The sequence below is a fragment of the Agelaius phoeniceus genome, chromosome 10 (genome assembly GCF_051311805.1).
Source record: "Agelaius phoeniceus isolate bAgePho1 chromosome 10, bAgePho1.hap1, whole genome shotgun sequence".
Classification (NCBI taxonomy): domain Eukaryota; kingdom Metazoa; phylum Chordata; class Aves; order Passeriformes; family Icteridae; genus Agelaius; species Agelaius phoeniceus.
The window spans coordinates 14,634,588-14,660,233 of record NC_135274.1 but is presented as its reverse complement, the minus strand read 5'-3'; the positions used below and the strand labels follow the sequence as shown (position 1 = coordinate 14,660,233).

General features: G+C 39.0%; 1 protein-coding gene across 2 annotated transcripts; it reads right to left on the bottom strand.

The window, feature by feature from the left end:
- Positions 1–1,025: 1,025 nt before the first annotated feature.
- AGTR1 (angiotensin II receptor type 1) lies at positions 1,026–24,944 on the bottom strand. 2 transcript variants are annotated; one of them, XM_077183949.1, is made up of 3 exons: positions 24,886–24,944; positions 20,227–20,343; positions 1,026–6,639 (listed from the first exon to the last, which is right to left on the bottom strand). In XM_077183949.1, the coding sequence occupies exon 3, from the start codon at positions 6,584–6,586 to the stop codon at positions 5,507–5,509; it is 1,080 nt and encodes a 359-aa protein (XP_077040064.1). In that variant the 5' UTR covers positions 6,587–6,639; positions 20,227–20,343; positions 24,886–24,944; the 3' UTR covers positions 1,026–5,506. The 2 variants fall into 2 exon arrangements, with proteins under 2 accessions (XP_077040064.1, XP_077040065.1); XM_077183950.1 differs by lacking the exon at positions 24,886–24,944 and having other exon boundaries at positions 20,227–21,074.
- Positions 24,945–25,646: the final 702 nt, after the last annotated feature.

The following is a 25,646-nucleotide window of genomic DNA, read 5'->3' as shown; positions in this document are numbered from 1 at the left end:
CTTTTCTAATAATTCTTCACCTCTCATCACTCATGATAAAGCTCCAAGGTATGGCTCTGTCTGTCCTGCCCCAGAGCCTTTGCTTAATTGTAGCCTAACAATACTACCAGTACACAAAGCTGAGGAATAACTTATATACATGAAAAATAAGTTATACAGCAGATAAACCATAAAAATTTCATAGGCCTAACCTTTAACTGTTTTTCACTTTTTTCCAGTATGTGACACTGTAAGACACGGTATGAAGCGAGGTTTGCTAGGGATATGCCAAATACTAAATTCTATTTTATTTTCATACAAATTGGAAATGGCAAAATCCAATCTACCATTCATTTCACTGTCAACCCCTCCTCCCCTTCCCAATCCCTTCTTATTTTCATATTGTCATATCTTATTATCATCAGGTTCCCTTCTGCTACCTGATGCTGTTTCCACTGCAGCCACAGTACAATCTGGCACTGCTTATATGCTAAGTGGATCTGTTTACATGGAATACTCAGCTACAGGCAGCCTGAGTCAGGCTGTTCAAGGCTATCATTCATAATGTAATGTGATCCTGTATTTAACACAGTATTCTAAATAAATACGTCCCTAAAATTAAATTCAGTTTCTAAAAGGTTAAGCCTAAATTTGGCTTCGAACTCCAACTTGTATGTAGGAAAATTAGCAATTTGCTAAGTCTCCACTCAGTAAACTTCATTAGCTCAGTCTCTTCTGGGGTACAGACATGAATTACTGAACTGCTGTTCTACAAGTGATTTTGGAGCTAGCTGGGTATCTTCTCCAATAAGAATTGCAGACACATCTCAAAGCTTTAAGGGAGAGCTGGATTAGGATCAGGGTTAAAAGTAATGAGGAATAGTGGTATAAAATATTACAGCATTACACAGAAATACTTTGAGGATGATATTGCCTAAAAAATATTTATATGTACATGTATAGCTGTAGTTACACAGATAACAGTATAGTACTTACAACACAGAAACAGATCTCTTTGCTTTGGATGCTTAACACAGAAGTGGAGATGGCTTTTACAAAGGCATTTATTGATGACCTGTATGGTTTTAGTAACACTTCAGACAGTGAAAGTTGTTATATAATCGAGGTAAACTTCTATGATAGAAAACTATGGCTAGTGAAATAGAAAACATTTAACGTCCACAAGTCACAAGTTGCAACTGCAAGAAAATATTGAAAAGAAAATAATACCTAGTTTTTGTTAGCTAACTTGCCAACTACAAAGCTGGTGCCCATGGCACTAGTTCAGTAAAAAGATCACACAATGCTGTTCTCAGACATGATCTGCTGTGTCCCCATCCCTTGAGTGTCCTGCCACGTCTGTAGAGCTCGCTGGTGACACTGAGCTTGAGCTGGGCTGTAGCATTGAGGGTTTGTTAGTTCAGCCTTGGCTGGGAGGTCGCTGTGGAGGTGCACTCAGTGATTGATAGAACAGCCCTCACTTTGCACTAAGCTGAAGGGTTTCTTCTTTGTGTGTGTGTGTGTGTTTTTCCCCCCAGTCTGTTGCAAAACCAAAAATAAATATTTACATTTAACACTTAATATTTACAAATTCAGCAAGTCTCTGTTTTAGGCCTTCAACCACCCTCTCCCAAGGATTTGTTTCTCCTTTCAATGGCAAATATTTCCCTGGGAATACCTGCACTTTAGTACACTTAAAAAGGAGGTCAGGTTTATCAAAAGAAACCTTTGCTGAAGCTATTCAAACAAAACTAGAAAACTTTACTCTGTTCTCTGCTACTGTCACAGTTTCATGTAGACAATGGAAATCACCTAATAGTAATGCTGGCAAGGTAAAGGACTTTTGGTCTTGTGCTTACTCTGCAACCTCTTGATTAACAATGTAAACATGAGCAAATTGTTAGGCCAAGAAGCCAGATGAATTCCTGTTCTACCTGTAATGATTTTGTTGGAATTTGGCTAACCAGTGTAGATGATACACTATGATTTAGGATGGGTGTACAATGGGCAAGCAAGCAGGGAGTAGAGCACAAAACATGAGTCATTGAAAGTACTATTGCACAATAAATAGAAATAGATATTATGCATGTACATGTCAAATATGTAATTTAGTAATTATTCAGCAGAAATAAAAGGTGTTCGTTCAAATAAATCAAATTTTGGTGGAATGAGGGTTGTAATGCCTGCATTTAGGGTTGTATGCTGTCCTCATTAGTACTGACTTGGGTTCCTCACAACAGGAGAGTACAAGGACAGACTCAGTTTGTAGTATTTTACTTTGGTCATCACAGTAATGAAAAGCACTGTGGATACTCCTTTTAAAAACAACTCCATGCTATTGCATATTAATAGTTTTAACTTTGTGGTTTTTAAGGTAATGGGAGTTTGTTCTTAAACATCTATAGCAAGTTTTCTTTTGATATTAAGAGGACTCAATCCAAAGTTCCCCAAAGATGGCAAAGTCATGCAGAGCCAAATCTTTCTCCCTCCTTTGTTGGCACTTGGTATGTCCTTGCACCAAAGAATATTCTCCCCTTAGTAGGGAGCACAGGGCCAAGGGTCCCCAGCAAAGGCCAGACTGTCCCCTCTGCCTGCCCCATGCACAGGTGGGCAGGGGAGTGTAAGGCTCAGCAATAACACATTTCCCAGCACCTGCCTTGGTTGCAGATACATGATAGAGGTGGTGTGGGGGTCCATCCTGTGGGCTCTTCCCTTAGCTCTCAGTTTGGGGTGTTGTGAAACTGCAGCATCTGGTCACACACAGTAACTCTGTGCTCCAAGGAGTTTACTTTCTGCTGCTACCCAGTTAGAGTTGCTGCAGAGTTTTATCTCTGGGCTCTTTTCAGTATCTGCTGTTTTGTTGTTTTGTTTTGTTTGTTTTTTAAGGAGGTAGTATATTTGGCAGGTGATGATTGTTTCCTTACTGCTTAGGAGAACAAAAATTTCCCCGCTTCATTTAGGAAAGCTGTCCCCTCCACTTTCTTTGCCTATCAATTCAAGGTCTGTGCTGCCCTAAGAGCACACCAGGTGCAATCCCTTCCTACCTTTCCTCCAGTAACACAGCTGAATGTGCATGCTCCTGCTCTTTCACATGGCACAGGCAGATGCAGGTGGCACTGGTAGCTTAGGAAACACAGCCTCTTAAAACTGAAGGATCTGGCATGAAATGATCAAGATGAGTAACCAATGGCTTTAATTTTTAAGTCTTTGAGATGTCTCTTGTAGTAATGCAATCAATGTTTTGCAAATGAGCTCCCTGTTGTGGTGACTGGGGACACTGGGTTTCAGTGACCAAAGGGATGAGCAGCTGATGAGAAAATGTTTGCTTAGACCCTGTCAAGGAAGTTACTGGCCTCCCAGATGGACAAGTTTGTGTTTCATTTATAGAGGAGTTTTGCCACAGATGAGGATCTTCAGATCCTTCAGGTGGTAGGGAAGTGTTGCTGTTTCTTCCTGTAACAACTTTTGAGATGTAAAGCAAATTTGTGGCTGCATCCAGGAGGTGGCAAGCACAGCATGCAGAATTATGGCTGGACAGAGATGCTTCTGCCAGGGGAAGCTCCTGATGCTGCTCAGCATGTGCATGTGTGTCCATGAACAAAATACAGATAAATGGCAGTCTCTGCCAGTCCTTTGTGCCAGTGCCATTGATAATGCATGGGGTTATTGCCACATTCAATTTAAGCAAATGGCTGTCTCACATATAAGGATATGAGCTAAACAGAAAGTATTCAGTATAACAATTAAAATATATTTTTAAATGGCATAGTTAAATGATGTTCAGGCTTCAACTGTCAAGATACTGGCTTGCAATTAAATTAACCTAAAGTTTTAATGAAGGAGAGTTTTTTTTTATCATACAGCTTTAGAAGTTGTGACTCGTCACAGCGCCTTGCAATGTATGAGTAGACACATTGTTCCCATTTCTGCAGCTGGAAGAACAAAGGCAAAACTGAAAAAAATTCCCTTAGTATAGGTGAATGAAAGAGTAGGAAGATTTCTAGACCTGGTTGTAGTCCCATTTTTTCCTTAAAAATTATTGAACTACAGAAATAACTGTTTTGTTGTGTTTTGATTTTGATCATCAGAAAATATACATAATCCAACCACTCACTACTTGAGACAAAGCCACATTATATGTATGATTTTGAAGATAATAAATACTGTAAATTCTCGAGGGGCATGTAATTTTTTACATGATATATGTAAAGTTTTGGATTTTTTCTTAAGTTTTGTAGTGTCAAAGAGTACTTATGAACTCATTTATCTTTGAAGACAATAAATGGGTGTGAATCAAGCATAAATATTATCTGAAGCTCATTATTTGAGATAAAAAGGACACATATGAGGATATCACTGGTGGAAACTTCCCACAGTGCTTGTCTCCTTTCCTCTTGATTTGTACTGAGATTTTGAGCCAGACTTTAGTTCTGATTTATACTAGTATAAATCTGAATTTGTTCCATATAAATAAAAAATGTTCTACAGGGAGAAAATACCCTGGGCATAATTTTAAATAAATGGAGAGAAATTCCATAAAAGCCAAGAATAAAGTTTGATCTCGGATGTTTTGTGATGGGACTAAAAGTATTATTAGTTAAACTGATGCATAAGCATTGTCATATTTTTGCTTATCAGTATATGAGTTTACTAAATGTGCAGGAATTTGAATTTTTTAATTTTAGTCATACAGAGTATGGAGTCAACTCCCTCTGTATATAAAGTTCTTCAAAGTCAGGGAGGCTTTTTATGAGGAAAGGCTGAGTGAACCCCATTTCTGTGCATATACGTAGTTATTTTTTAACTACTAGAAAAATACCCACTGAGATATAAATGTACATTTCTGAAGCAATGTTTGAAATGTATGAGTAGGAATATAAATCTAAAAATATATTTATTCTATATTTAATAAATAAATCTGCATTTTATTGCATATATTATTATGAAAAAATTGCCATTAAAAAATAGGAGCATAAATCAGAATAAGACCAATTTCAAGGACCTTAAATTTCCATTTGAGTTTAAAATCGGGCCTCTATTTATAGCATATATTTGAAAATATATTATAAATATGATTATAGAACATTTATGTAATTAAAAATAAACCAACAAAACAAGAAACAAAACTGCACTTCTTCAACAGAATAGTTCACATATATGCAAGTCAGGTTCTTTGTATTTCATGTTATTTATACAAGCTTTTCCTTTTTAAACACCTGTGAACTTAAGTTAGGAGTTTTCCCTCCCCTTCTTTTGTAGTTCCAAGCAAACAGTGGGATATGGCAGGAACTCTGACGCACCTGTCCAAAACTTAGGCTGCTTTCAGTAAAGAAAAGTGAAATGAAAACGAAGCAGTCCTCTTTACAATGTAAGCTGTAAGGCCACTGCTGGCCCTTTACAGTGTGATTTCTCTGAGGTGATCCAGTGTTGCTGTAATGAGCTGTGATGTTCAGGACCGCAGATGAATCTTGTTGTTCTTGGTGCTTCACACACGAGGTTGTTCAAAAGAAGAACTTTGTGCGATGCCTCAATCAGTGTCGAAAGGCCCAGCAGTCTTTTTGGTGTGCAAGCGGATATTTTCTGGTGGCCGATAGGAGAGGGAGCTCATTTTGGTTGTGAGGCTTGGATGTGTGCTGACGTTTGGCGGGATGTATTTTATTAGCTGAAGGAAGTATTTTTTAAAGTTTTTTCCAAAAAACACATAAAAAAAGGGATTCAGACAGTTGTTAAAGTAAGCAATACAAATGGTGAAGGGCATAGCTGTATCCACTATATCGGTGATTTTGCAATCTGTTATTACATGTAATTGAATCAACACATCCAGAAAAGTGAACACTTGATGAGGAATCCAGGAAAAGAAAAAGAAAAACACAATTGCTACAATCATCTTGAAGATATCATCATTTCTAGTCTTATTTTTTTGAATTTGATATGCCTTCTTCAGCGTCTTCCAAATTAAGGTGTAGCTCGTTAAGATGATCAGAAAAGGAACTAAAAAGCCCAGCAGATTTTTGGACAGGCCTAACCCGACCCGGAGGGTGGTGTTGTTGCTCTCGTAGCGGAAGCCGCAGACCGTCATGTTGAGGTTCTCGGCGAAGAAGATGTTGCGGTGGATGATGACGGGCAGGCTGGCCACGCCGGCCAGCAGCCAGATGGCCACGCAGGTGCCGCGGGCCACGGACACCGTGCGGCGGATGCGCGACTGCACCGGGTGCACGATGGCCAGGTAGCGGTCGATGCTCAGGCACGTCAGCAGGAACACGCTGGCGTACAGGTTGAAGCTGATCCCCGCCGAGGCCAGCTTGCACAGACAGTTGCCAAAAGGCCACTGGTACTCCATGGCCGTGTAGGCTGCCCAGAGGGGCAGAGTTATTAGAAAACACAAGTCAGCCAGGGCCAGGTTGAGGAGAAAGATGCTGGCTACGGTTTTTAATTTCATGTAGCAGTAAATGACAATGACGACCAGGCTGTTCCCGAATATACCTATGACAAAGATGATGCTGTAAACGGTTGGAACCATAATGTAGATGTAGCTGTGCCGTCCTGAAACAGGACAGTCCACGTGGATTCTTTTAACAGTTTCTTCAGTAGAGTAATTTGGAATCATCTTGAACTCCTCAGCTGTAACCTAGTTTCAGGGAGAAAAGATGAAGCTCACACCTAGGAAGGGAATAGAGGAAGAAAACAGTATTTGTGACAGAAATTTAATTTCTAACAATTCTCAACTAAACGTCAAGTCTTTTTCAAGTCTAACACAACGTGTCAATGTCTTTGAATTTTAAAATAAGCCATCTTCAAGTGTTTTATCAACCAATTTGTATTTTAATACAGACTTTGCAGAGTAAAACAGAGGTAAGAATGTTAGGAGTAGGGTGAAAATTTTTAGATTATTTTTAACATAAATGAAATCTAAAAAACCTCTGTCAATTAACAAAGTTCCAAATTAAAATAATACTGTTAGTGAACATATGTCAAAAATCATAAGACAGGCTGAAAATAGCAGATAACTATAAATTCAGCAGAGTATTTAGATTATTTTCTTTCCATAAATAGGTGACATGTTTAATGAGGTAAGTTATTCAGATATCTCAGAAACTAAACTTAAGCACTCTGAATACTAATTAAGTATGTAAATACAAACTGCAATGAATTAAGAAAATAAGTGACTTTAGATTAGGTACTCATTTGTATCTCTGAGATTAATCACTAGAAATTTATTTATACATTGGTCTTAATTCTTTGAAAAATTTTTACATCACAGAGAAAGATGAAAACACACAGTCTAGTATTCTGTTGTACCAAAAATACTTTAAATATTCAGAGGTTACTTAGCTCCCCATCTGGCTTGGAAAGATGGCATTTAACTACTAGTGAGGGGAAGAAAATCTGAAAATCCAGACATGTCCAGATCTGTTGTACATTAATTTACTGTACAAAGAGTTTACGAAGGGTGCAAGGGGGAACATATTACTTTTTCAGTTGCTGGCAAAATTTATGTATCTAAGAGTTGAGGGTGAATTTCTGGATCATGTTAAGTGTTCAGCAAGGGTATGAAATCTCCTTTAAAGGGCACCTGTTTGGTTTGCCAAGGCCTGTGTGTTTTGTAAGAATAATTTCTTTATTAATGACTGATTACTTTAGAAAGCAGGTAATACAGTGTAAGTGACTCTAACACTCATTACTTTCTGGAGTCTAAAAACAGATAGTCTTCCCTGAATAATAATGGATATTTAAAAAAAAATTATAGTTATTATGGCAGAGTAGTGTTTATTGCTGCTTGCAGGATCCAGCTATAAGGCAAACCTAACTTGTGCTGCTTAAAACAAAGATTAACTGAAATACTTTGGCTTCAAAACCAAAACAAAGCAAACCCCAAATGGCAGAGAAACCCTTTATAAGTGGAAGACCCACCCTAAGTCCCTGGGCAGTACAGATGCACTCAGAAAGCAGAGATGCCCATCATTACAGACACACCAGTGATGGCACAGCTGCAGCTGCTCATTATTTGAGTGCTTCTGCACTGGTGTTCCTTTTGAGTTCAGGATGCCACTGAGTTTAGTGTTTGACTCCTCTTGCTGGAAGACCAATCTTTTTACAAATTACTATATTTTTAATAGGGAAAGTGAGGCACACTTTCCCTATTAAAAATACTTGAGCAAAACCCACACAGGAAGTCTGAAGGAGCCAGGAACTGAACCCAGAATATGGGTTGCAGGCAGCATCTTGTGAGCAAGGGCACCCTTTGGCTCTTGGCCTTTTGAAGACTTGTTATTTCTCTATCTTAGCTCATGTTGTAGCATATGTTTGCATTCATAACCTGATTAATTTCTGAAAAGTTAGCAGGGTAATGTCAAGATTTAGGTAATTGATAGGTAATAATTCTATCAAGTTGGGGGCATCTATTAAAATGCAGCTAATAGACACTTTGTCAAGATGTGCCATGCAACACCTCCCAGTCCCTTCAATTCATTCTGTGTATTAGTCTTGTTGCTTCAGTTGGTATGGATGTCTCAAAATGGCATCAGCTATTTTTGCCATGTTTAAGAAATTAACAAGCCAAGCAATTAGAGCTAACACAAAGAAAGGTTTGCTATTCTGATCACATGTGGCACTCTAGTACATCCTGAGCAAAACCTGGCTTTTAAACTGTACCAAATCTCAAATACAAGGTGTTTGGCTCTGTGGAAGGTCAGCCTATCCCTGGGACAGGGAAACCACACTAGAAAGATTTCAAGATAAATCTTTTTATCTCATCCATGGTTATGAAAGTAACTTTGACAGTGATTGATATGTTCTGCAACATCAAGGTCTGGCAACATTTGCCCTGTCCCAGCTACAGGCTGGTGCAGCATGGTCACTTATAGTTTTGCTCCCTTATATAGCCAGTAAAATGACAGCCCAGAACTTTGCAGTAAGAATCTGGAGTGAAGTTTCTGCCTGGGAGATCACCTGTGCAAGTTTGACTGGCAATAATATGGGCCAGGCACGGGGCAATACCTTTCTCAGTGACAAGAGTCACCAGTCCCTGGTACCATTTGGTACAATTTGGCTCTGTGTGTACTGAGTGAGAGATTCAGTGTTTAAGGCAAATGCAGCTGAGGGTGAATATTCCCTTTTGGTGGGGTTGATTCTGTGCAATAGTAGATGCCAAAGCAATTTTCCCATGGTCTCCTCACAAACCCTTTCATTGTACTGCATTGTGTTGTTTTGCTTCCAATTTCCCTTTTCTACCCACATGGTGACCTGTACTGTTTCATGTCTGCAGTAGCTTTAGCTGATACTAATTAATAGCATATGTTCTTTCAAGAAAGAGCAACAGTAATTCTATTGCATTTTCAGAAATGTGTTAAAATAAAAAATGATTCGGTTGAGAATAATTGTTTGGCACTCTGAGGTATTGAATTGCCTGAGCATATTCTGGAGTGCTTGGGAAATAAGAAAAGGCAGAACAATTCCCATGAAGAATCAGGAATTTTGTCAAGAAATAGTATTATACTCAATCTTCCTTTGTAAGACTGTATAATCCTTCTGGAGGTAAAAAGTTTTGATGTAACACTGAAGTCAGTGAAATTGTGCAAATGATGTATCTGGTATGCTACCACTTTTAAATTATACTAAGGAATTACAATCAATAATTAAAATAAATCCATCAGTATTTTCAGTAAATGACAAGGAAACAGAAATATGTAATGTGGTTGCTTTTGGGTAAACACATATGGATTGCCATCTGGGTATCTGAAAACTGTCTGAATGAACTGAACTGTGAGAATGAACCTCATAGGAGCTGTGCAAATGAAGCACACTAAGGAAGGCACTGCTAATCCCAAATGGAATTTTTAAATTTCTTGGGAATTCTAAACTTTCAGAGCTAGCCTGAGGTGGATCAGCTTCCTTGAGCACAACTGTAGCTTCAGAGCATTAGGAGAATTTCAAAGTTGGAGAAGGTAATTTTTTTTGGAAGGCATGGGCCCAGGACTGTGCTGAGCAGTGTGAGAGGGCCACTGCAGCAGTGAGTTCCTCACAGGCAGTGACTTCTTTCCCATACCACCTTCAGTTTTTCCTGTTATTCTCACTTGCCACAGTTCATCTACTTGTCCCAGGATCACGGTTGCACACATGCAAAGCAGAGGCTGGCCACTTAAATGTGTACATTAAGTTGTGCACATTGATAATTCCATGTAAAGCCTCTCAAATGACCTGTGTTAACATAATGATAATTGGATCACTTTAAGGCTGATACACAAGGTGCTTTTTCTAACAGGATTGAATTGTGACTGTGAATGGTGTGGTGGGTATCAATTTCCAACAAATTGTCTGGTGAGCAGCAAGTATCTCTTCTGAGGTCAAACTTACCTCTTTGACCTTTTATCTTTTTTAATTACAATGATTACAATAAGTCACTGATAATGAAATTCTTCAGACTGCTCAACCAACTATTATTTACCACTCCATTCATTGCTTCTGTTGGGTGAACATGCATCCTAATTAAACTGTCTGTGGAAAAAAGGAATGCTGGGCTCATGCAAGGTAAATAGCACTTTGCCTACTGAAAGATAAGATAGCAGAGGCTGTGACTTTCTGTGAGAGCTTTATCAACTAAAAACAGGTAAGCAGATGTCACAAGTCAGATTTTGAACAAAAATGTACTTAATATTTGCTTTGACAAAGACTAAATAAACTGAGGCTGACCAATCCTGCCACAGCTCATCCACCTTATCACTAGATAATGTGCACTTTCCTTCTGACAGTGGGTGGGTTATTTGCTTTTCTTACAAATGAGAAGCTAGTTCCTTATTTAAGAGGATACTGCATTCTATTTTTATGTAAAGTTTTTGCACAGGGAGAATATACAATGAAAAATGTTTGGAACAATATGTTCAGTATATTAGCTATATTTATTTCTTTCTGGTGGCATAAACTTTCCTTTATCTTAAGAATTTAGCTCCCCCCTTTCCTAATTTATTCTAACTGCTGAGAAAGTAATGACACTTACACAAGCTTTATTACAAAGGCTTTTGGGGTCTTTTTCTATGCCATAGAGTAACCCTTTCTATCCTTATGGCCTTAGTGAATAGAGCTCCTTCTATTTCACACCTACACTTCAGCACCTTCTGTGCTTTCCTGGAGTTCCTGAGCAGTACCATCGTGAAGCTATAGATTTACGTTTCTCCTGGCTTTGATTTCTTCAGCTAGTTCCAACAGTCTGCATTTCCCACTGATGGCTTTCCTAAATATCTTTAATCCAGAGCTGATAGCTGAATTGTGAAGGGAAAGAGAAATACAAACAAGGGTACATAATTGCAACTGTGGGGCCATTACAGTGGGCTCTTGTCATCACTGCAGGTACCTTCCCCAGAGGTCAGCATCTGACGTTATGTTAAATGCCAATAAATCAAAATACTACTGGAAAGGAGCTGTGATAGGTAGTACAGCACCAGAGAGTGGCTGTACATCAGCTCACAAACACCAAAAACACAAAGCAAACCTCAGCAGACCTGTGCCAGCAGCTGTCAAGCTGCTCTGCAATTGTGGATCAGGAGGTGGTCTGACATAAGAACAAACAGAACTTGCAGGACCTTGTACTGTAGCATTTTCTTTTAACAGCTGTGTAGCTGAGGCAGCTGCCAGTCTGTTGAAATTGCTGTTAATTTTTTGATGCTTGTTTATTTATTTAAAAGTTTGTATCTTTTTAATGCTCTAACCTATTTTTGGATTCTTTGTGCCTTCCCCTTGCAAGAGTTCAAGCTGGTCTGCTTTACTTGTGCTGGCTCTACATAGTTGGAAAATAAACTGCTTGTGGTCTTTTCAGGATCTGGTTCTCTATAACATTGAAACCTAAATTGGTTATTACTTTTTTGTGCTAGCAGAACAAAAGTTCCTGTTACCCAAAGTTTCTGTTACCTTGCAAATGTGAAATGTTTATGTAGTCTGACCTTCTCTGTAAGAACTTCTCTGTGTTTATTTCCTCTGCCACACTTCAAAAGAGCCTGTCCTTCTGTAGGATGGCTTTATAGCTTATTCTGAGAAGCATTAACATCTATCTTCTGTTTGTTCTCATGGACTACTCTCATTAATTTTCTCTTCACTTCCCAAGTATCTTTCAACTACTCAATTTCAGTCATAAAATTTATGTGAAAAAGGACAGATGAAGGGACTTTTTCCTCTGGGAAAAATCAATGCTTGTAGAATGTCTGAACAGTGGAATTGGGGGTGTGTATGATTTTGCATGATTATGGGGGAGTAAAATGCAAAAGAAAGTAACACAGTTAAGCATAGTGACATTTAAATTGCTTTCAAGTTTACCTCATATAATGTAGATTTTGACCACTAGAGGTCTGTATTTCCCATCAAGTACCATCACTTTTCAAAATATCCCCTTTGTTCAAGATGAAAACATATGACAAAATATATATATTATTGTACCTGTACTTATTTAAATTTAATGTATCAGAGGTAACTATTTTCACTTTATTTTAGCATCTAGCAGCTTCTATCTAATTTCCTATATTCTGACACGTTCCTGGTTTTTCCTAACTTTCAGTCCAGTTCTTGTACTTTTAAGACTTAGAATAAGATTCTGATATTTTATTGTTTCAAAGACATATACAGTTTATGGTCTCTGTGACACAAATTAAGAAGACTATTTTAAAAAAACTTCACTTTAGCAATGTGGATGAAAAAATAGTGACACCTACTTATTCAACTAAGATTATTTTAGATCTAGCTAGGCATGCTATTAATCCAAATATCAGCCAATTTTGAATGAATATCTTTTTACTGCTGAAAATGACACTTTATAATTACTCTTTTTTTTTTTAAGCAATTAAGGGACTTTAGAACTTAAAAGGTAACACAAGCCTACACAGTGTCATCCAAATGGTGTGTCCATTTTTTGAATTTTAAGCAATTTAGTAATTTGAAAATAGAAACATATTTAATAGTTTTTACACTACCACCATACCCCACTTTTACTAATATACTTGGATTTGTCATTGCCTCTTTGGACAATGTCAGTGCATGATACTGCTATTCTGTTTCAAATTATGTGTTTACCTAAACAGTTCCCTAATGCTGGAAAGGGCAAACAGCTTTTAATTCAGATGGAGCAGGAGGGTTCTTAGTGTCACAATGAGATTTATTTCATTGAAAATAGTAAATGAGCAAACTAGAACCAAAAAAGACAAACTCTAGTGTCCTGTGACAGATGAGTTGGACTAATGAGTATCCTGTCCTGTATTTATGTCCACTGGGTCATTCAGTGTCAGTTATCTCTGTGCATTTAAGGGTACAAGCATACAGTGTGTATATCTTTAGGTTGCTAAAAATAGGGGCATTTAGAGAGAATGGAAGTGATATATAGAGATAGAAAACCAGCAAGCAGTTGGCTAGATTTAAAATGAGGAATAAAGAAGTCTAATCTGTTATTTGCACACTTACACTTTGTGTTAGAAATCAATGTGGCAAAAATTGGCATGAGTGAAAGGTCATTTCCAAACACTAATTTATGGGGCTGTGGTGTGGAGTGATGAAAAAAATCTTTCAAGTATATTTTTTGGACATTAAATGCTAAAATACTACGATGTAAGATGTGACATTTTTCTGCTCTTTTTAGCAATCCACAGTGTAATGATGTCACAGTTGTAATGAATGAGAGCAGCTGCAGTAGCAGGGAAAGTTTGGACTATTGTTTGCATATACTCTCACTGTACATACAGAGTCCAGAAACACTGGAAATCTCTTCCTACTACTTAGCTCTTTGGACAAAGCTGACTATCAATCCCCAGATTGTGTATGTGTTTGGGTTTTTTTTTTTTTCCCAGAATCTGGGAAGCCCTGGTGTACATGCTTCTATAAAATTTTACTTGTGGAAGTTAATGCCAAGAAAGGATTGCTCAACTTCGCTGGTTTCCCAACCTCACCAGAACTTAGTGATTTAGTGAATGCTACCATAGCAGTGATTATGGGGATTTTTTTTTTTTTACAAAATTTGTTGACTGACAGATCAACAGGGCACTCGTTAGAGCCAAAGCTGAGAGTAAATAGAATTCTTTTAGTTTATAGGTTTCATTTTTAGGATTCTCTAGATTTAAGTTTCAAAGTAAACATTGATTTCCTCTTATATGCACATATTTGTTTTCTCTGCTGTTAAGGGTAAGGAAAACATTCTTGGGTTCAATCCATGTAGAACTGGACTCCAAAACACTGAAAGATTAACCACTGTCAGCATGCAGTGTGTTTAATCTCTTGTGGAGGATCAGTGGGGTGGTGGTTTAGACACTGCTGGCCCTGGCTTGACAGCGTATGCCAGATATTTTAGACTTTTCTTCCTAATTTTCTGGTCTCTTTTTTTCCCTTTAATCATCAGAACAATCTCTGTGTTCCCTCTTTGACCAAGGCTGCATGAATGTGTTGCAAACTCTCTGGTGTTTAATATGTCTTAGGTATCATAACCTTAAGGATATGAATATAAAATTCTCCCCAGAGCAGTAAGTTAGTACTGAAAAGATAATTAAATAAACAAAGTAAAATGGATTTCTAGATTAATACTTCTATTTCAGTATTTCTGAAACTAAACATCACAATGCTAAGCTTCAGCAAGGATGATGTTTGAAAGGAGATTCTCATGGTGTCCTGTCACCTTGGTTGGTCTGTCTTGACAGAAATGAATATCAGCTTTTCCTCATCTAGCTTATTAAACCCATAGCTAAATTAGTTTTTAAATATGAAAATTAGTTATAGCAGGAAGCAGTCACTGCTTTATAACACAAGGTAAAGAATTTGTCTCTTTCTGCAGAAGAGGCTGAAGACATGTAGGCAGCATATTAAGACTTTGAAATGAGTGCATTAGCTACCACCCAGCATAGGATTTTGCACCTCTGCTCTGGCCATTAGCTTTACCAAAAAGGAAGACTGGTGCCCTTCTAGGAGATAAAAATGATCAATAATCAGCAGGCTAATCTAAGGTCTGCTCCTCAGGATCATGTTGTTGCCTCATACTGCTCACAATGCCATTTGCTGCACATTAGATGAAAGTAAATGAAAGATAAAGGTATTTCAGAACAATGTAGGATTGGAATTGGTAAGGTTTTCTGCACTGATATGAAAAGTTTTTTGAATAGCAGCAGAATGTAATATTTCAGTATGAATACACATTTTACTGCAGGTTTATAACTTCAAATTTGATGCCGGATTTTGAAGTATCTTTAGGGTATTTGGAAGTACCTGTAAAAATCAATAATTAACCAGAATTAAGCCATCAATCCCAGAATGAATAAAAAGGAGATGAGTTTGAGCTGTGAAAGGTTACATGCTGCACCGTTACTTTCTCTGAGTGATAGTAAATGAATGAATTAACACATTTCCTTTATTGCAGTTGGAATTGCCTATATAAAATACAGTGTGCCCCATGTGATTGTTTTTAATAAAAGACAGAAATCTAATTCAAGTTTATTAAGTGCAAGAGAAATAATTTTAAGTTTCTTTTCTCATAGCTTAGTTCCATGAGTAAGAAGTTTTAAAGTTTGTGTGTTTTTTGTTTTAGTTTTTGTATTACATTGCATGGCACATCCTACACAAATGGATACCTAACCCCACATCTGAAATATCTCCATTGCTTCTATATGTAATGCACCATAAGATTCTATTGTGAACGCCTCCAATCTGAGAAGTAAGGGAATTTATATTAATTCTGGCCTTGATCCAGATCTATATTTCTGTCTTATATTAAAAATGCTGTGGAGAGGCAAGAAAGAAAGAACCAAACTGAAATAAAAAGCACTGCTGTGAGCACAGGTTATCTTGGCCAGTTCTGAGGGCAGAGGTCAGGTACAAGGAGTGGGGTATCTCACCTCCTTTCAGATCATATATAAATCACAATTAGCTTACTGGACATCCCCTACAGCTCTGAGTCTGCCCTAAGTTACATGGTCCTCTTCACTGAAGCTTGAGGGTTCCTTCTTCAATGTGCAAAAAATAGCAGTAACAACTATTCTTCCTGCCCAGCTTGTAGGAGAAATGTTGTTATATTACTGTCATTTCAAGCAAGTAGAGCTTAATAAGTAGAGCTTAATAGTACATTTTATGTGCTGTTTTGAGTACTGGTCTCTGTGGTCTCTGATCCTATTCTTGCTGGAAGGAATGTCAGCTGGAATGCATCCAACACTGGAAGAGTTGAAATTTCATTGTCCAGATCTCAATCTTAGTGGTTGCACTTGTCCAGCAGAAGGGAGCTGTCAGTGGAGAGTGGCCTTTTTGGGGGAAAAAGGTTACTTCTTTAAACTGCTATAATTGCAAGACAGAACTTGCTTACCAGCCTCTAGGTAAAAACAGGTGAGATTTACGTAAGCTTAAACTCTTGGTTCTATTAGTGGTTGTTAATAATTAATTAGAAAAAGGTATTTCATGCATATAAATCATAAATCATGCATCTAAATCATATAATGGTTACTGCATGAGTGACATGCCCACAGCAATATGCAATCACTGTGAGAACCTTTTCTGTTCCTGGCAGAGATTACAACAGAAAATGGAATGGAAAGGCCAGAACTTCAACTATTTCCTCAAGAACCAAATTCCCTGCTTCTGGGAGAAAAGGATTTTTCTTGATCTTTGCTCTTTTTGCCTTACAGCTTTACTGTGAAAGACACAACTCAATCAGTGGTGTTACTAGTATAAATGTACCAAGAGTAATGTTTTAATTAGGTTTCTGTTGCTCCCTCTAGGCAAGGATATTTCTAGGAAGAAGGGTAGGGGACACAGCTAATAATTTTGTAGACAGAGTTGGGAGGTGATAGCACTTTGTGGAATTTCCAGTTAGCCCAAATAGAGGTTTCCTTGTTTTTTTCCAGTAGTTTATTTTATTCAGAGACCACAGTGTTGTGTAGCTCTGCTGCTGAGCCAGAAGATACAGAGGCAAGAATGACCATGTGTGCAGTTTATTTGCACTCCTGAACTTTTCTAGCTAAAGGTGAGATACTAATGCAATCAGCAACAAACTCTGAAAATAATTTCTACTTTTCTGGTACAAGGAACTGCCTTTCTGTACCTTCCTGTAAACCAGCAAGAAAGGTGCCACCAGAGAGCTTACATAGATTTTCTCCAAGCTGTAAAGCAAATCAGTAACATTTTGACGTGCATGGCAACATTCTGATGTGTGTTGAAGCCTTACCTGGTATGTTAATCCTCAAAAGAACATTTTCCTGCCATTGAGCTAAATCACCAGGTTGGGACCGTGATGCACCCATGAGCTTTACAGGCTCAATATTCAGGGCGGGCTTTTTATTTTTACATCCCACTCCCCATCCAACCCCCTGCTTCCCCCCCCAGCTATAGAAGGCAAATTAAAATTAATGAATGACAAGCTTTAGAAATGCATTGTGCAGAGCAATTGCCTTCATCTGTAATGATGGCTAATCAGAAAGCAGGAGGGAAAAGAAACACTGAAAATTCTCTGCTTCTACTCCAGGAATGGAGAGATTGCCTCCATACAGAGGTGTTCCACTTTCTAATCTAATGGAAATTATATGAGTTGGCTGAGAGTAGCTCATGTTGCATATTATTTCCTAGAAAGACTTTCCCTCTAATGAATCCTATTCCTGTTACCTTTCACCAATGTGGTTAAAGTTAGAAACAGAATCTTTTGCTTTTACTAGTGAAGACATGAACTGCAATACAAACCTGTGTGCAGATGTAGCATTTCTATGTGAGCACAGACAAACCAGTATCACTGGAGTGTCTGTCATGGTAACTAAACCAGCCAATGTGAAAGCTTTATCACTACATTTCCAGTGTCATGGTTAGTGATTTCCATGTAACTTCCCACCAGTCAGTGCTACAGCTCTGAGGAAAGAAAACCTTGCATTGAACACTTTTTTTCTTTTGACTTTGTGCTGAAAAATAGTGTTTGTCTTACTGAAGAAGCAAAGGCAATGTAGTGTGGATTTCTGGGCAAGGAAATGGATGTTAGGTTTCAACACCTTAGTTCAGAGGAAGCTTTGTCTTGTAATTCAGCCATCTGTAATAGGATTTGGTTCACTGTGTCTGACTGAGACACTTGATTACTTTTCTTATTATATAATTAATTTAGACATCCTTACAGCGGGAAAATATCACACAACGGCAATACCCCTCAGAAAAGACTTTTCTTCCCTAAATGAGAATGTTAGGAACAGCCTGGAGGGAAAAGTTAAAAGATTAAAAGCAAAAGATCAGCATGGAGGCTTCTTAATGAATCGCTCATTAGGGTCAGAAAAAGGGAACCAAAGGCAGAAAGGAAAGAAAACAGTATGAGTAACTGGCAAAGTACAAGAGTTTATTCAGACAAAAAAAATCTTTTAAAATGGTAATGTAGCTAAGCCCAAGAGAAGTTAGTATCATTGTAACTGTTGGTAGGTATAGCACTGAAAGCATAGAGGCCCAATTGTGCTTTCAGTTGCAAAAAACTCTTGTTAAGGGCAGATCATTATGAGGACTAGAAGAAAATTTGAGAATATATGAGTCAATTGAACTAGTGAGTTTCTAAGGGGTTAATCAAAGAGAAGGAAAGGTCAAACATAGACACCTTAATCCATGTCAGTGTGAAAGGTATTATCACCCATGGAAAACAAGTTACTATGATCCTTAGTGCTTTGTCTGCAAGGCGGCACACCTAATACAATGATCCCAAAATAGATGTTCTGACAAATTTGTACAGCTTGTTTCCTGTTTTTTCCCCCCAAAGTAAAATTTATTGCTGTATTTTGAACATAAAATTAATTGGTGAACTCTTTGCTGTCCTGAGATGTTCCTTGTGGGTACTGAGGACCAACCAGAGACAGAAAAACAAAGACAGCTGTTACAGCTGGAGTGAGCTAATCTATGATGCTGTGAATCAGTGCATCCTCAAGCAGGTGCAGTCCCAGTTCTCAAGCAAACAAAAGTGCAGAAAAGCCCAGAAGGGGTTTGCTGTGCCTTCCCAGAGATGCTAAATGAGCTTCACTTTAGGAAATTACCGTGCAATTCCTTGGGTGTGTGGCTGTCCTTCACTGACATGGCTTTTTTTTTTTTTTTTAATGTTATGTTTAAGAACATGGAATGGCATCCTAAAATGTATTTGAAGGTAAAATGATTTTGAACCCTTTTTCTTTGAAGTGCTTTTTAGGAAGACCATGTGAAAAGAAATTTTTTTACCTGATTTGAGAAAAACTGTAATTGTCTAATCTAATATGCTAATAAAAACCAAGAGGAAAACAATAAAGACAGCACAACTAGAGTCCCAGTTTGTTAACACATGTTGACTCTTGTCCCATGCCTTCCATTTCTCCACGTAAGTAGAGAGCCTGAGGATGGAGGAAACAAACCCTGAGCCACTCCAGTAGCAGAGAATACTAACAGCATGTCATTTGGAACATGATACTTTCCTATCCTTTGTTGCAATTCACTTGAAAGCTCAGAGTAATTTTAGTATAATCTGTCATTTATCTGAAGATAAGACCAAAAATTATTAGGTCACTTGGCAGGGGAAGAAATTAAAACTATTTAGGCTTGGGCAACAAGAATGAGTGGAGAAAGGAGAAAAGATGAAAACCAATAGGAGTTTATAAAGAAAAAGATGAAAGGGCAATATACATCTTATAAATGTAGACTGGGAAGGGCATGTATGGTTTCTCAACAAACTAATGGTTTCTCAGTAAACAAGCTCAGGCTGCATCTTTGTACATCATGTGCTGCATGCCTTGAGGAAAGGCTCTGGCCAGGCTGTGCTGATGCTAAAGCAGAGTTAAATGGAGGCAGGCTGCCAACAGAACATTTTTTAGAGAAGTCAACTTGTGCATTTTTCTCCTTGCGTAAGCCCCCCATCATGAAAGTACAGCTGTTCAGTGGCTTTCTGGAATGTTTTACTTATTTGCATGTGTCCTTCTCAGCTAGAAATGCTGAGGCACAGCACTCCTCTGCAGTGTCTCCTCTCTGTTTTCTGAAAACTGAGTGGATTCAAGAATCTACTGAATTTTAATTTCTATTTCAGTTCCTATACTTCATCTACTGATTATTAGATTGTACTAGCCAAGGATCTATCAGTAACTCACAAAGTTGAATGACCTAGAAGTAAAGAAAGGAATAGGTGAATTAGCTGAAATTAGGAGTTTAGTTAAATCATTCTTTGTTCTGGCTGTAACTCTAATTATTGCTTTCACCTCAAGCAGTGAAATACTGTCTAAATATTGACCTTGCCCAAATTCAGTACCAGTTTCTTCAGATATTGCCAGTTACCTTTTGCTGTAGCCTGCTTTTTATCTTGTCTTCAATCATGCCACTCACTGCTGCACTGCCAATCTGATCTCACTTTCCTGCTGCGAGGCGTCTTCGGTAATTACCCGTTCCCTGTGCCTACAAGAGAAATGCTCCTCAGCTGCAATAAAAGGAGATAAACACCACACACAGTAACCAAGCCTTCTAGCTGGCCTTGTTATGTAGTGAATACCTGGACACTTTTGCTATCAAACAAAACGCAAATGGAATAAAAATTTTAAAAGACACCCGACCAAAGGCCAAAATACATAGTTCTTTCACATGATGGTGCAGCAGAGAATACTAACAGCATGTCATTTGGAACATGATAGTTTCCTATCCTTTGTTGCAATTCACTTGAAAGCTCAGAGTAATTTTAGTATAATCTGTCATTTATCTGAAGATAAGACCAAAAATTATTAGGCCAGCAATTTTATTTCATATGCACTTTGTCTCAAACAATCAGCTGTTACAGGACTTACAGTCAAGATAACCTCTTTTCTTTTGTTACAGCTGAGGTAAAAAAATGTTAAGTATGAATATACCAACTCCCCTTGTTGGTCAAATTTGTTAAATTCCCCAAAATGTTCCACAGTGACAAAGATCCTTCCAGGGTACATCTGGCAATTTTAGGGTCATTTTGTTTTCTTATGTTGGCAAAGGATGCATTTTAGAAAATGGTGCAGAACATGGAATGAGTGCTCTGAGTAGACTGTCTATTGGTGAAAGTGATCTTAAGAGACAAATTTGTTGATGGAAAGGGAATGGTAAGAAATTCTGTCATTAGCAAGAGATTGCTGGCTTGCTCTTCACTGCTAGGGTGTTTGGGATCAGAAAGAAGAGACAGAAAATGATACTGTGATTGGTAACTTTCTTACATACAGCCACAATTGCACTAAAATAGTTCTCCTGGAGCCTTTCTGTTCTCTGTTCTTCAAGCTGCAGTGTTTCAGCTTCATGAATGAGCTCTGTGCATCTTGAAACTCAAAGCATACATTAGACTGCCACCTACTCAAACTCTCCAATGCATTTGTGCTTACATGGAAAAATTTTATCTTTTATGCAAAGTTAATTCCATGTAAGTAGGTGAGGTTAAATACTCAGCAATAGCAGCCTCTTTATTCCTGTTGGTGTTGTGGAAACTGACCCTACAATAGTGAAAAGAATGATGTAATTTTTTCCTCCATTTCTCTCTCTCTTCAAAAGTGATCCATGTTTTTTACTCTGTTTTCAGAATTCCATGAGATTTCTAAGTATGTTTCTTTGTAACATTCTGCCATTTTACCTTCTCAAATCTGATCATAAAATGCAGAGGCTGACTTCTTAAAAACACCACAGTCTTTCTTACATATAGCCACAATTGCACTGAAATAGTTCTTTAGGACTAGCTGTCCAAAAATGTGAACTTCCATCCAATAATACTGAAAAATTCCTGATTAATTTTTGAGAAGGACACAGGGTAAGACACAACATCTGTATCACTGCGTTTCCGATGGAATTGTTGTACAGCTCAGAGCAGGAGGAACAAACAGCAGCAATAAACTAGATAAGGCTTGAAAACTGAGCCAGGATTACCCAGAGGCTGGAGACTGAGCTAAACATGCCATGGAGCCTACAGGACAAGCAGGCTGCTGTGGTGGCCAGGCTGCAGCTTCACCCGATCCTCCCTGCTGTGAGCTCCCATCTCACCATGCTGGCAACTCTGAAAAGATTCTGAGTTTATGCTTCTCCTTCTGGAGAGATTGTTGCTGTTGATGCTGCCATCACTACTATCAGAAATAGCTGAGGGCAATACTTGGCTTTGCTGTCCACCACCCTTCCCAGCTTGGTCATTTGTCCTCTTTTTTCATGTGTCCAATGTAAAGCCCAAGCAGATCAATCTGCTGGCCAATGAATCTTGATAATCCATCTCCTCAGGTCAGCTTTAGATACAACATATCCAAATTCAATTTTAGTTGATCTTTCCTCTCGTTGAGGTAGTCTCCTAGCAGAAAACCATTAAATTCAGTTTAAAAAATGCATGACATTAACCATGTAAGTCAGATGCAGTATTTGATTAAAGCAATGCATAAATATCCATGTTCTGTATCCACATCAAGACAAATATGACCTTTTATGAAGTCACCAAGGCAGAATAGGATACTTAAGGTGCAGAGAACATGCCAGCAACTCTCAAACAAGTGCATGCTTCTTAGAGTGTGATTAAGACCCCTAAAATTGTGCAGTTATAGCCACAGGTGAGCTTATAAATACTACTGGTGACACTATAACAACTTCTGGAACACAAGAAGTTCCAGAGAAAAAAGAGAGATAATGAGCAAATAGGAGTAATTGGTGACTGCTTAAAATGGTTTAAAGTAATACTATGCCTTTGTATAAACAAGATTTTAACTAGCAGAGTGTAATGAGAGATTGTAATTTATGTAACTTTAAATTACCATATTAATTATTGTGTTCAACAATAGGCAGTGCCAGAGAAAAGAACTACTTAAATGTGCTCCTTTAACAAACATGGAGGAAAAAATTATCACCGAGGAGAAAACTTAGGAGTAGAAAAATGTAGTCAGTTCCCATAATCTAAAATAGAATTTATTAAAAAGGCCATTAACTCTGACGCTTATTTCCACATCAGTCCATACATTTCTAGAAAGTGTAAATAAATCACCATGTTTACATTCTGCATCTGCCTCTGTTTTTATAGTATGACAAAGAGTGAAATTAAATATATTTTTCAATATTTAATACAATTAATATTATCCAGGAAACACAAATACCATCATTCAACCTCTTCTTGTTCTAAGAGGACTGCAAAAAGCAGGTTGTTGAGTTGGGATTTTTGAAAGTTAGAGGCAGCACTGTCCTCACTTCTGCAGTGCTGTGGCTACTGACACTTCAGGCTGGTTATTTTAAACCAGTAACTTCTAATTGCAGTTTGCACATGCTGGCCAGCCCTAGAAGCTACTGTTTCAAAGCAGGAAGGCAGGACACCTTGCCCCATAGAAAATGAGCACACTTCTGCTCTCCCCCAGTGCAAAAATTATCTCAGTTTTCATCTATTACTAAGACAAAAGTAAGGGGAGAATGAAACCAGCTATATTCAAATGTAATGATAAATGTGACTTCTCTTAATTGTACAGGGCCACTTTGCTTTGTCAGTTCAACAACACAACTGATTTTTCTCTGCTATGTAGCTCATGTTGTAGAGAGGTAAAGAAATATCACATTCCTGCTGGAAAGGTATATATTTTAAACTCTTAATACATGAGCAAAAGCTGAATTTGTAGGCACTTAATATTTTTGAAAGAGGCTGTAATTTAAAAGATTATCGTGGCAACAAGCAAAATGAACTGCCATAGTCAGGAGTATGAAACATTTTTCTGACACTAAAATAGAACTAAAAAAGCCTTTCTACATCATCATGGTAATTACCTGCTTCAGGCCATACTTAATCCTCCTATTCCAACAAAAATCTAATCATGTTACTGCTGTGGGTTCATGCAAGTGACAAGAGAAGAGGCTTCCCTATACAAAAAAATCCCTATTTATACCCTCAACCTGTGATTTTACTGAGCAATTTACTACCTTGTCCCTTGCTATGCAGCACAACACAATCCAAATGAGTGCTGCTCCTTTTGGAAGTGATGGAAATTTACCCTGAACTGTAGCATGCTCTGGGCAGAATGCTGCTGTCCCTTATTGCCATACATCTCATTAATTCTAAGAGTTTTGCAGAAATATAGAAATAGGTGTGAATACTGCAATTTTACTGCTAGTACACATACTGCTTGTACCTGACTGAGTTACTGATGCAGCAGTTGGCTTAGAAGAAAAGGGCTTGTACTTGTAAGTAACTGGTAACATGAAGTGTTTTGATGCATGGAGAGGGGAGGAACAGTAAATATACTATAGGATTTCATCTGAACTTGTTGAAGAACTCTAGTCCAGAGTGAGTCTAAGAGAAGTTCAGAAACTGGCTGGGGAAAAAAAAAGGCAGGGAGGCATTTTAACTTTACTAACTAAAATTAGTCTCTGGTTGGGTTGTAGAGCACTCCAATTCTTTCTCTGTAGAAAAAGGACAGATCTGGTTATGGAGAGTGCATGATACAAAATTCTGATTAAACCAATACTTGCTGCTAACTGCTGGAAGTGGCGTTGCCTGCTAGACTGAAACCGAATTGTTTGCACAGCTCCCAGAAGCCATGAGCATCACTTTTGGTGTTTGATTGATTTCTATCGTGAGCTTAGCGCAGCGATAAAAATTTAATTGCTCCTCTGATCCTGAGCAGAGGTGCCAGGGCTGCGTCTTGCAGGATGCTGGGATGAGCCTCGATGGAGTTCCAGCTCTGAGGGCTGTGCCTCCTGCCAAAGGGTGCCCTGGCTTTCTCCAAACTGCTGCCAAGACTCGAGAACTCGCAGGGCTGGGAGCCTGGGGGGCGCTTAGTCCTCTCTAAAAGAATCGTGTGGAGCGGGCCTCGCAGGGCAAGCAGAGCAGGGGGGATTAAGTGGCTGCTCTCTGTCCAGGACGGAGCCTTCCCGTGCCAGCTCCGTCTAAGCCGAGACGCGATTCCGTCCGAGGCGGCGCCGCGCTCGCAAACGCTCCGGCAGCCCCCGGCCGGAGGTGCCCGGCCGGGACGCGCTTACCTGGCTCCGGGCGGGGTGGCTGAGCCCCGGCAGCGCCCCGGGCTGGGCTGGGCCGGGCTCCGGGCGCGCTCCGTGCCGGCCGCGCCGCTCCTCCCGCTCCGAGCGCGGCCGCTCCGTTTATAGCGAGGGGCGTTGCGGCACAGCCCGGCTCGCCCCTGCCTCTCCCCACCCATCTCCCGGGACGGACCCCGCTGACCCGGCTCCCTCCCACTTCCCTCCTTCCCCGGCAGCCGCGGAGCCGGGCAGGACGGGCAGAGCCAGCGCGGGGAGCCGGGGTCGCGGCTGCGGTGATGGGGCGAGGGATGCTCTGAGGGGCCCCTTCCTCGCCTTTGCCTCCAGTTTCCAGGGGAAAGGGGCCGAGAGTGATGAATAAACATTCCCAGGTTCTCCAAGAGTCCCCCGCGCCGCCAGTGAGCACAACTGAAATGTTCTGATCATCACTAATGGAGTTAAATGTGTACTTGCCATAATAAATCTGGCAAACTTTATTCTCTGGGAGTGGAGGGGAGCAGAAACAGAGGAAACCCCCTCGGAATACATGTTCCAGGAGGGTTTTTCATGTCACTGATACTGTCATTTAAAGAAAGGATTTTGTATATGAGGGATTTTGCTTATTTGTGTCTCTTGCATTCTGCTAAACAGGACAGGGAACAACTTTTCAGGCAGAATTTGTGGCATGGTTGTGCCCCTCAAGAACAAGATTTCAGAAGTTATGATTTGCATTAGGGCTATCACACCTCAGTTATGGACAGAGCTAAAGA